General features: G+C 47.6%; 5 protein-coding genes across 5 annotated transcripts; 1 reads left to right on the top strand and 4 right to left on the bottom strand.

Moving 5' to 3' along the window:
* Positions 1–791: 791 nt before the first annotated feature.
* Positions 792–2,091, bottom strand: N7447_007913 (glycoside hydrolase 5 family protein; the record flags this gene model as incomplete). The annotated part of the gene is made up of 3 exons (XM_057232175.1): positions 792–1,084; positions 1,137–1,265; positions 1,320–2,091. The coding sequence occupies 3 exons, from the start codon at positions 2,089–2,091 to the stop codon at positions 792–794; spliced, it is 1,194 nt and encodes a 397-aa protein (XP_057083940.1).
* Positions 2,092–3,051: 960 nt separating this feature from the next.
* On the bottom strand, positions 3,052–4,218 carry N7447_007912 (uncharacterized protein; the record flags this gene model as incomplete). The annotated part of the gene is made up of 1 exon (XM_057232174.1): positions 3,052–4,218. The coding sequence occupies one exon, from the start codon at positions 4,216–4,218 to the stop codon at positions 3,052–3,054; it is 1,167 nt and encodes a 388-aa protein (XP_057083939.1).
* Positions 4,219–5,037: 819 nt separating this feature from the next.
* Positions 5,038–5,286, bottom strand: N7447_007911 (uncharacterized protein; the record flags this gene model as incomplete). The annotated part of the gene is made up of 1 exon (XM_057232173.1): positions 5,038–5,286. The coding sequence occupies one exon, from the start codon at positions 5,284–5,286 to the stop codon at positions 5,038–5,040; it is 249 nt and encodes an 82-aa protein (XP_057083938.1).
* Positions 5,287–6,813: 1,527 nt separating this feature from the next.
* N7447_007910 (lysophospholipid acyltransferase family protein) lies at positions 6,814–9,540 on the bottom strand (the record flags this gene model as incomplete). The annotated part of the gene is made up of 6 exons (XM_057232172.1): positions 6,814–6,973; positions 7,029–7,285; positions 7,342–8,329; positions 8,392–8,647; positions 8,702–8,920; positions 8,982–9,540. 6 exons carry the CDS (start codon positions 9,538–9,540, stop codon positions 6,814–6,816), a joined length of 2,439 nt encoding a protein of 812 aa, XP_057083937.1.
* A 304-nt stretch (positions 9,541–9,844) lies between these two features.
* Positions 9,845–11,015, top strand: N7447_007909 (pantoate--beta-alanine ligase PAN6; the record flags this gene model as incomplete). Its single annotated transcript, XM_057232171.1, has 2 exons — positions 9,845–9,881; positions 9,934–11,015. 2 exons carry the CDS (start codon positions 9,845–9,847, stop codon positions 11,013–11,015), a joined length of 1,119 nt encoding a protein of 372 aa, XP_057083936.1.
* Between the last annotated feature and the right edge of the window lie 18 nt (positions 11,016–11,033).

Below are 11,033 nucleotides of genomic sequence, written 5' to 3'. Positions count from 1 at the left end.
AGAAACTACTTGTTTTATACAAGACGAGTATTAATGTAGTGTCGCCAAAAAGGTCCTGCTTTTCGGAAGTGGATGGAAGGTCTTTCTCCCCTTTCCTCTCTACTCCCTACTCATCTACTTCCATACCAAAATGCAACCGTCTTTTGACCCTCAGCTATATGCCAAGCTTCGCAATAAAATCTTGGAGCATGCATAGATTGGTACCGGACGAGATATAGCTTCGCTTCCACCTACAACATGGTGGGAAAAATCTTCCCCAGTTCTATTCGACCTCGCTTCGCGCCTGAGTCCTAAACCCATTCGGTTTCTGCGATTATCGAAATGGATTCCAGATAAGAATTTCCCTTTCTTCTATTTTCTACGTGGACTCCAAGAGAGTAGGAATCTTCTCCGGTTCTCGATTCTTCGAATTGGGTGATTGGGAAGTGGGTGAGGATGGACGGCGGGTGGGATTGAAAAACCCTCAGAGGCTGATACTTTAGAGCATTGGCAGAAGTATCAGGTTCCAATATTTTCGTAGAAAAAGGTCTAGCGTTTCATCTGCTAGCCTATATTATCACCTCAATCGACAATTTGACACTAAATGTATATAATTGGTCTCTAGATGACGTGTATGTATTCCATTTTAGTAAGCTATATCACAAAGGTGGGCAATGCATGCCGTTGGGGACGCATCCACTCAACTGAGTCAAATGCTGCTATTTGAACAATAAATCAACACAGAGATTGAAGAGCCCGAAAGATACCAGCGAAGATCGATTCCCCATAACAGTATTCAGACATCTGAACTCTTAAATTTGACTGATATGATCAGCAACACCGCACTCCCAATCATCAGTCCCATAGTAGATGGTGTACTGATCATCTGGAGAGGGACCGGAGGACAGCTGCTCGCCATACTGCCAGAACAGATCAGCAGCATTACCGGTGGTAGTCAAGGCAGTCTTCTGCCAATCCACCGAGTCGGAGCAATGGTCACCCTTGATGCCGTACTCCTCGAATAGGCAAGGCTTTCCAGCAGCCTTGCAGACTTTGGCGTGTGATTCGACCCAGCCATTGCCCCAAGCATTGTCGGTGATACCCCCTAGGATGGATTAGTGTGCTGCATGTTTGGGATGCTCAGAGGATATTCCTACAGTCGGCCACGTAGAGGTGGAATGTTCCAAAGTCAATATCAGGGACCGCAAGGTTCTTGGCGAAGTCGTTGCCCTCGGTATTGGTGTAAGGGTAAGAATCATCCGATCCGACAGTTAGGCCCATGCCCTCTATATCACAGGTTAGAATATATCAACAGTTTTGATTATATCATGAATATAAACCTTCGCCAGTGGTGACCAAATGGTTAGAATCGAGGGATTTGATGTAGGCAGCAGTCTTGGTTACCCAGCTGGTGATAATATCGGTTTTGCAGCTCGCACAGCGAGGCTCATTAGCCAACTCCCAGGCAAAGATGGCAGGGGAATCACTGTATCGAGAGACAATGGCTTTGATGTACGCCTGGTACACGCTCTGGATCTTCTCGTCGGTATACCATTCCGTCTTACTGCCTCCATAGGCGGTAATGTAGGCACTCATACCACCATAATCATCCCAGTAATTCACAAATGGAATGATAAGCTTAATGCCGTACTTCTCGGCAGTGGAGACAACGTAGTCAAGACGCTCCAGACCGTCAGCGCCAGTGTTGATGGTACTGGTACCAGCGGTCTTGTCGTGGAGTTGAAAGTAGACAGTCCCAGCCGCCGGGACGGTGTTGACGTCATTAAATCCCCAAGTTCGGAGAATCTTGAGACCGCTCTTCTGCAGATTCTTGAAGACGGAATCAACATCCGCGTTGTTGGTCAGGAATGGCAGCCAATACGAGTTTGTGCCAGGGAAGTACTTGGACTCTCCGTCAATGTTAAACTCGAGACCATCCACCTTGGCAAAAGAGCTGCTGCCAGTGGGCTGAGGGTTCAAGGGGGTGGACGAAGGGTGTGCGGTTGAGGAAACCGCAGTCGAGAAAGTCGAGACTGACGCTGAGCTAGTCGCAGCTTGAGCGGAGGCTGCTCCTATCGCGGAGAGAAAGGCAATGGAGGAAATAGAACGCATCTTGTCTTATGAGTGATGAGCAGTAAACTGTTGGGAATGTTGTTGATCTGAATACGATTGGAATTGAAGGCATTGCGAGCTACTTTATATGTCTTCCCGACGGGGATATTTACTATTCTCAGTCTCTATCCGGAATGCAGACAGCCCCCTTGAAACCACGTTGAAGATCTTTTGAGCAATAATCGTCGCAACGTGACGACTTGTCGAAAAGAATACGGAGTATTGAGTGGCATAAGCCGACACATTGTCAGTATCCCTGGGAATATTGAGCTTTCACCTCATCGGCTGACGTTGTGAGGCATGAACATATCCTACTGCATGTGAAATGACACTACCTAATGCTAGTCCTTGAAGGGAATTATTCGGAGCCATAAATGGGTTTTAGCCCTACTCGGGTATATCATGGCGGAACTCCAAGACACTTCCCGTGCCAATTCGGGCAATTCCCGTCTCTTTAGATGCCGTGCCGTGAATTGAAATGGATCTCAATCTGAGCAGAGTTTTGACCCTGGCAATCACCTAAATCCCTGTCGACGCACAAAATGGCGCAAATGCGGAGACTCCGCGCTCACCCCGGATTCCCGCCCAGGTCCCTGCGAAATCCGGTGTGCATGTTTCTGATATTGATTGTTTTCTGGGGAGATGACCTTCATGGAGAACAATTCTATATTAGAATATTATTGTAGGGAGCTTAGATAGATTCCGGTCAGTTAGATATATAATGTTTTGAAACATCCGAGGTTATCCCGAAACTCACCCAACCCCTAGAACTCACAGTTATAGTATGACAATATTCATTTACAGGATAAAAATGCAGAATAGCTGAGACCAATGCTAAAATGGGAGCATAAATATAACACATATCTACTCTCTATGGCAAAGGAGTCCGTCGTTCATTATAGTATTAAGCACAAGTACCATAGACAGACATTTAACCCAAAAATCTCGCAGCCCACCACTTCAAACGTTGAACCACATCTTCACCACCCGTAATGGTCGCTCGTACTCTACATCCAAGTAATATCGCCAAGCGCTCAGATTAACATGCACCGTTTTGCAGGTCCAGTCAATGACAAAAGCACTCTCACGACCATGCCCGAAGGCGATTATCGCGCCAGCAGTGGTTAATCCCCCAACAATGATACAAACAATAGATGCTCCTCCAACGCTTCCAGCGTAACCGATATCATGCTCGTACACCTTGGCCTTCAGTTCTTGAATGGATCCTTTTCCCATCAGATGCAGGACCACCGGCAACACGCCAACCAGAAGGAATCTCCCCACGACTCCGATGCTCAAAATACAGAAGGCCACAAACATCGAATGATTGGGGTCGGTGAGATCCATACTCTCGTCAGAGAAGGCAAAGTTGTAAGAGCGAAAGAGGATATCTCGGGCACAAATTTGCTCCGCGGGACAAGTCGATGTTCCTGGTGCAGTCGATATCTGTGAGGCGAGACAGTCGTATGTGGAATACGCGGATCTTGAATGACTGGAATTCATAAGGTGCGCCGAAATCACCCACTGCACGAATGCCAACGTGTTCATCACCCACTTGCCCACCAACGCCGCTCTAGGGTTATGTCTGAGGGCGCACGAATAAGGATGAAAGTTCAGCAAATAGCCATACTTCCAAAGCGGTACCCAGCTGAGCACCCCAGGTGCTGGGTATGTTGATCGATCGGTGACGTGTCGCCCAAAGTCGAACCACCACCAACCTACCGAGACCAGCTCCCAGAACTGGATCATCCAAATATCCCATTCAATCTTTTTGCACGGCTCCGTGTCGTCGGTGTATTGGGCCTTGTGAAGCTTTAAAATCTGCCACAATGCCGCAACCAAGATCATAGCAACCTCGGTATGCGCTCCAATGGTGGTCGACCAAAATGCCGTAGAACGCGGTTTGCTTGGGACGACCTTATAATCGTTGAAACAACCCGCTATTTGGCACCAGCTGTACGAAATCCTCTGAGAATCCGGTAGCTCCACATGGTTGTATTCCAGCTTGTACACGTATGAAATCCCCTGCGACGCAAGGTCGGGCATATTCTTTTTCAAGAAGGAGTCGATGACAGTGCAGTTGTTCGCGTTGTCAAGTGCGGGCTTGCCATAACAATCTTTGAACATGGTATTCTTATACAGAGCGAAGTCCGCGGTGCCTTGATACACCCCTTTATTGTCTGTGTTCACGGCGAATATCACGGTGACAGCAACGGCGATCGCAAGGTAGCAGCTGAATGCCACAATGAAAAACCATATCAGTCCTGTTGTCGTAGATCGAACCCATTTTTTCTCAGACCGTTCAGGGAACGCAGGAAATATACAACCATCATCTGGCTTATTATCAGTCTATACTCCTCGGAGTATCAGGCTAAGAAAGAAGAAAACGAATGCGCACCATCATCTCGATAGTCATTATGACCTACTGTGCTATAACCAAACTCGGACGAGCTTGCGTCCGATGGAGGGGCATATCGTGGCATATTGAAGGCAGAGACTCAGTGCTCTCGGGGTTGGGTTCGAACGGTTGGATGTGTGGACACGGATTGTTAGGATGCTTTTGTAAAAGGGTAGGATGCTCTTTCAGAGCATTAATCTCCCTGAAGGGTTGATATCGGAATTTACAGTATGAGGAGACCATCGGGCGAAGTACTATCCTATATATATATTATAGGCGTATGTCGGCCTTCAAGTTCATTAGTAGCTGTGGGCGGTGCAAGAGTGCGCCTTGTGCTAATACAAACCCAACCAGAAATCGGCAGCCTCAGGGACGTTGTGGCGCGTTCTGGCCATTCAAGTTAATTATAGTCTGACCAGGAGCATACATTATCTGGTGGCAGATTGGATAGGGCCATAGCCTGCATGACGCCTATTGGTCAGTATGCACACGTGTCTGCAACATGATCAAAGTAGAAGGGCTTGGCAAACATGCAAACATGCCTCAGGTCAAGCCTCATTATGAGTTGGCGGCCCTGATGCGTAAAAGCCCGGGTAAAATGGGGCTCTATCGGCCATCGTGAATGGTGTTGATTGGACTGCAACGATTCGCTCGAGTTCTGCTTCCTTAACCGCCCAGTTGGAGTCCGCTGATCTCGAGACTAGAAAGCGACGATCACCCGTCTCTCCACTAAAATAGATTGTGGATGTGATTGCTCCCGTGTTGTGCGGAGTATACAGCCGGAAGACGAGGTTCATGGGGGGGAGGGCCGCGCGCTCAGGTTAGTTGTGTTTACACGTGCTATAGCACTCGCGCTGCAGCACTATAGTACCGAACTAAATGTCTGGTGCTCCTAAGCCTTAGTGCTGTAGTACCCAACCAAGAGCCTAGTAATAAGCCACTATAAACCGTTTATAAACTAAATTTTAATAATATCTATAAATTAATCTAAAATTCAAGTGTTTTATAGCCTATTTATGGCGAAGTCTAATGGTGACCTAGCGAACCCCCTATTCTATGCTAAGTAGTAATTTATATAGTTGGTAGATCCTTAATTTAATATATTTCTATAGAGAAATCTAAATAATACCTTTATTTAAGGCCTAAAAACAGGCTCTATACAGACTGAAATTTTCATAACTTATGTTTGCACTGTTTACAGTTCCATGGGACTTGTCGAGGTCTAGACGCTAGTCGGACCGGACCGTAGGCTAAAAATCAAAATCCCACTCCGTAATACACTCGTCTATAATACTTCCTTTTAACTAACCGGCCCTTACATTTTTTTACAAAAATTCCTTTTTCTTGGTATAATGAGGAAGATCTTCAATTTCTGTACCTTGTAGAAATTGAATTGAATGCAGTGTCTAGATTGCAATACCAGAGCACAATTACTTGCAAAGCTATTGAAATAAATTTAAACTAACTTTTTCTTAATATCGATGACATCCAAATGGACATCCCCACGACGGATTCTTCTTTCTTTTGCAGTCACATTTCAACCTATTGAATGACCCGCTGTCCTTTCCTATCATTTTGTCGAACCAGTCCTCGATTTCTAGACTCTATCAGTAACCGCAGGGACTAAAAAGAGAGGCACTACTAACCTTTGTCTTTCTTGCTGTCGAGAATGCGAGAACCCGGGTAATTAGCAATTGGCCTTAAACGAGAAATCCATTCTTTTAACGATAGATTGGCTTTACTAATGTCAAAATCCACTCGGCCGCTTTTTCCGTATCCGTTGGCTTCAAAATAATAATAATTGCCGTCACAGATGAGATCTTTCAATGAGAGTGTTTCTAAAGATCGCTCATTTGGTAGAAAGTCCAGAAGGCTAGACAGACAAGTCACCTCTTCTTCGTGGCGCTGCCATGCCATCCAGGTTTCCCGCATCGGACAGACGAAACCTTGATCAAATTCAGGTGGACGATAGGGGTTATAAGTAGAAAGCGACGAGCATGTCGTGGACAGGGTCAAGACATGCCTGAAGAGGATCGAGGCTGAAGGGAAGATGGAACAAGATGGCGTGTGGCTTTACTGAAAGAGGGATGAGAGAGTACCTGTGCTTACAATCGCGACTTTACATGTATGGGGAGCCTTCGGTACCAGAACCACCTAACTTCTTAAATTGATGTGACTAGAGCGCCTGCACAGCGCCTGTCCTCATACATCAAGGAGATGGTTGCTAAAATATGTGAATTAAAACCATAAATTTGACATACGAGATGACATAGATGTAGAAGTAGCCTGTACAATATGCGTACATGGGTATCAAAAGGGAATGACTAGAGCTTTGCCTCGGTTCCAATTGCATTGCGGCGCATTTGCCGTGACGATACATCTGCAGGCACCGGGGCGGCGGCATTTTGGAACAGCTTCCGCCCAACAAGATCAGACATAGTAAGGACACGGGAGGAAACAGTTGCACCGTCCCGACGGTTTTTGCTGTGAAAGATTAGTTAGTATATTGGCAGAGACAGTGTGAAGAAAATGTACTCACCCCTCGCGACGGGACTGTGCAATCAATTCAACAAAGTCCCACAGTCGACCACCGTCTAGAACCTTTCCGGTACCCTCGTCACGCCGGGGTTCCCATTCAGGAGCCAGTCTGAGAGACGGACCGGCACGCGATTCTTTATTCTTCGCAACTAAGATAATACCCTCTTCTTCAAACCTTTGATAAGAATTCTTGAGGGTCTCCTTGTTGACTGCCTCGAAGTAGGAGAGATCACCTTGGTGGTATAGCGTTTTACCAAGCTGCGAATGAGAATATTAATAAAATCGTCGGCATAGCATGAGAGAACAAAACTTACGACCTGAGCACTATCTTGTGCTTTCTTCGAATCGATCCAAACTTCCTTCGGACCATCGAGAGGAGGCGTCAGTCCAAGAAGGGACACTGCACCAAGCCAAGAGGCCTCGATGAAAGGCCAGATCAAGAAGCAATAGAAATCATAGTTCTCGCGACCACATAGTCGCTCAGACTCGCTCAACTCAACGTAGATTGGGGTGGTGGACTCATCACGGGTGATTTTGATCACATCATCCTTCTCAAGTCCACGCAAAGTTTTATCGAAATTATTAGCCAAGCCCTCAGGCGGGAAAATGAATTCACCGCGGAAAAGCTGAGACAGGAACGAAACCTGTTTTTTCAAATCTTCGTAGGTGATTCTTTGATTGGCAGGCCCGCCACCTTGCTTGATCTTTGTGTACATAGCCACAGAAACCAGCGCCTCCGTGATGAAAAGGTGGATAAGCATGTTGCGGTAAAAGGAAAGCTGGAAACGATCCACCGCATAGTAAGTTGGCTCTACTAGACCTGAAATTACACCAACGAGTTTGGGTCCTAGGACTTCCAGTGCACGGTCAACCACCGTCTCGGTTGGAGAGCGATAGAAGTGTGCCACCCTTCCGCCTTTGGCTCGCACCCGCTCGCAGAGCCAGTCCAATCGGCGTACTAATTCGGCTTTCCCGACTCCGCGGCCGCGCAAGGTCAAGAGAACGGTTCCCACAAGGGCGGTTGGCATCATCACAGACACGTCGTTGATATCGGACAGAACCCGATAACCGAATGTTCTTAAAATGCGGCCTCGATCAGTATAGCTAAGTTTGTTATTGATGTCGGTGCTGGGGCGATCCAGTCGGGTAAGCTGCTGACCAATGAAGTCTCGGAGACTCCATGGCTTGTGGAAACGAACATCAACTCGGCCTAGCTTCAGGGACAAAACCGACGACGAAGAAATGAAATCAGCCAAGTTCTCCTTTGCCTTCGGCTGGCCAAGAAGCTCGCTGATGTAAGACCTAAAGAATGTGTCAGCGACAATTTTCATCAGAAGGGTTAGAGCGTCAGCGGGATGTCATACTCAGTCTCAATGACCTTGTCGTATTGGGTGCTGACAGGACAGATGATCAGATCTTCAACTCGACCTGACAGTAGACTGTCCATGATAAAACTCAAGATTCCAAACTTAGGTGAAAGCAGTTTTCCAGTTCTGGAGCGACCACCTTCAATAAAACATTGGAAGTTGAAGCCCTGTTGAAGGAGGGTGTCGATATATGCTTGCACGACAGTATTGTACAATGGATCATTTCCAAAGCTGCGTCTGATCCACATGGCGCCTGTATATGGTCAGTAATGGCTTAAAGCTAATAGGAAATTGCCTTCCAACCGACCTGCGTGTTGTAGGAAAGAGCCAAGCAATGGGATATTCAGATTGTCACCCGCGACGATGACCGGTAGAGAAATGCCGATACGGTAACAGATAAGTTGCAGGGAGACGTAGTCCACATGGGATTTGTGACAAGGCAGGAAAACAATCGACTGCTTCTTTTTAGCAGCAGTTTCAGCTACAGATCTTAGACGCAAGACTTCTTCGCTGGATACGTGGATGCCTAAGGTGAATATCGTTTAGCATTAACTTGTGATAGTATATGTATAGCAGAGAAATTTTACCTTGATGGTAGGCACGAGTCAAGAGCTGTGTGCACATATAATAAGCACCCCGAATAAACGGTTTGCTTTCCATCTTGCAAATCATGTTTTCCATCATTGTATCCACGACTTCCCGAAGATTACCCTCAATCTCAGTCCGGCGACGGGCCCGTTTGTCGTCCAGGGTTGTACCTTCGTTAATTGCCAGCAATCCTTCCTTCTCTTCGACCATCAGTCGACGATTGGCCAATTCAGTGACCTTGTTTTGCAGAAGTGGGCTCCCTAATATGGAAGTCTTCATCCGTTCCGAGAAGCCAGAATAGTATATTGGTTGGCCGATAGGTTCGTCATATGCACGCCAGCCCGTGCCGGACATGAACAGGCTCACTTCACGGAGAAAGTCCAAGGGGTTCTCGCGAAATCGCGCCATATGGCGAACAAGGTTACGTTCGGTGATTTGGTCATCTTGGGTTTCTGGCCCTCCAGTGAAGCCCGATGGATGGATTGTCAAGTTTGAGTTGACGATTTCCAGATCTGGTGCCAAGTGGTCTTCGGCAATAGCCGACTTAGGGGACGGCATCTTGTAAGGGGGCAGGGCGAGAATGATTATACTTCAAGGTGAGCTCACGCGAGAACACGCTAAGTCCATGGAAGAAAAGAAGAAGATGGATCAAATGAGGAGCTCGAAAGAGAAGAAGAGCGGGACCAAATCATAGCTTGAAACCCCAAGCTCTTCAAGCGGCACCACGGCTGATCGCCCCCGGATGTTTTTCGGATTTCCCCAGGATTGAGCCGAGGCAGGTCACGTGTGGCCTGAGGTATGCCCGTAGCTCTCATCCCAGGAGTTGACGTCTGCATCTTGAACTTTATTCATTATCCTCACAATGTCTCGTTGGGTCAACGGAGCGAGGTCGTTTTCGAGTATGTCTCTTCGATGAAAATTATAGCTCCAGATAAGCTCACTTTATCCTAGCGACAGCTTCATCCCTGCTTGCCGATGCGACCGCGGCTTCGCAATCCGTTCGCCAACCATCCAGCTTTCAAGTCTTTCGCGATGTTCCCTCAATCAGGGGACTCCGACGCCAATTGTTCCAGAAGGACCGAACTGTAGGCTTCGTTCCTACTATGGGCGCACTTCATGAGGGCCATCTCTCTCTAATTCGACAAGCTGCTCGCGAGAACACAGACATTTTCGTCAGCATCTACGTCAACCCCACACAATTCGGAGTCACGGAAGATTTGTCCAGCTATCCCCGTACCTGGGATACCGATGTTGAGAAATTGGAAAAGCTGAATGAGGAACTCGAGCGGTTGGGAGAAAACAGTGCAAGTGCTGGGCGCATCACTGCCATTTTCGCACCGACTTCGAAGGTCATGTACCCCGGTCTGCCCCCTTCGTCGGAGATTGATGGGGATGGCTCGTTCGTCACAATTACCCCATTATCCACTAAACTGGAGGGCGCTTCTCGTCCAGTATTCTTCCGGGGTGTGGCGACAGTCTGCATGAAGCTTTTCAACATCACAACCCCAGACCGTGTCTACTTTGGCCAGAAGGATTTGCAGCAAACCGTGGTCATCAAGCGTATGGTAGAGGATTTCCATGTTGGCACCGAAGTGCGAATCATTGAAACTACACGTGAACATGACGGCCTAGCACTGAGTTCGCGGAATGTCTACCTGGGCGACCGGAGACGAACCGTCGGGCTCACAATCTACAAGGCTCTGAATGCAGCCAAAGAAGTATACCTGGGCGGTAATAACGACCGGGCGGATATCCTCGGGGCTGCTCGTAATGTGACAGATTCTGTCCTTGCCGAACAGCAATCCCTTTCGCCATCCGAGAGAGCACTTTACGAGGTCGACTACATTTCGCTCGCCGATCCTGACACCCTTGACGAGCTGGAAATCGTCGATCCCGCTAAGGGCGCGGTTCTGAGTACCGCATTCAAGATGGCACCGCTGGAAGAGACTAAGCCAGGCGAAGACTGTGGATTGGGCGATGGCAAAGTCCCTGTGCGATTGATTGACAATCTCATTTTGGAGCCTCGTGCTTGATACCATATCGAACACTCA

The sequence above is a fragment of the Penicillium robsamsonii genome (assembly GCF_028829455.1).
Source record: "Penicillium robsamsonii strain IBT 29466 chromosome Unknown utg000004l_segment0_segment0, whole genome shotgun sequence".
NCBI lineage: Eukaryota > Fungi > Ascomycota > Eurotiomycetes > Eurotiales > Aspergillaceae > Penicillium > Penicillium robsamsonii.
The sequence above is the reverse complement of the archived record's forward strand: the minus strand, read 5'-3'. Positions and strand labels throughout refer to the sequence as shown.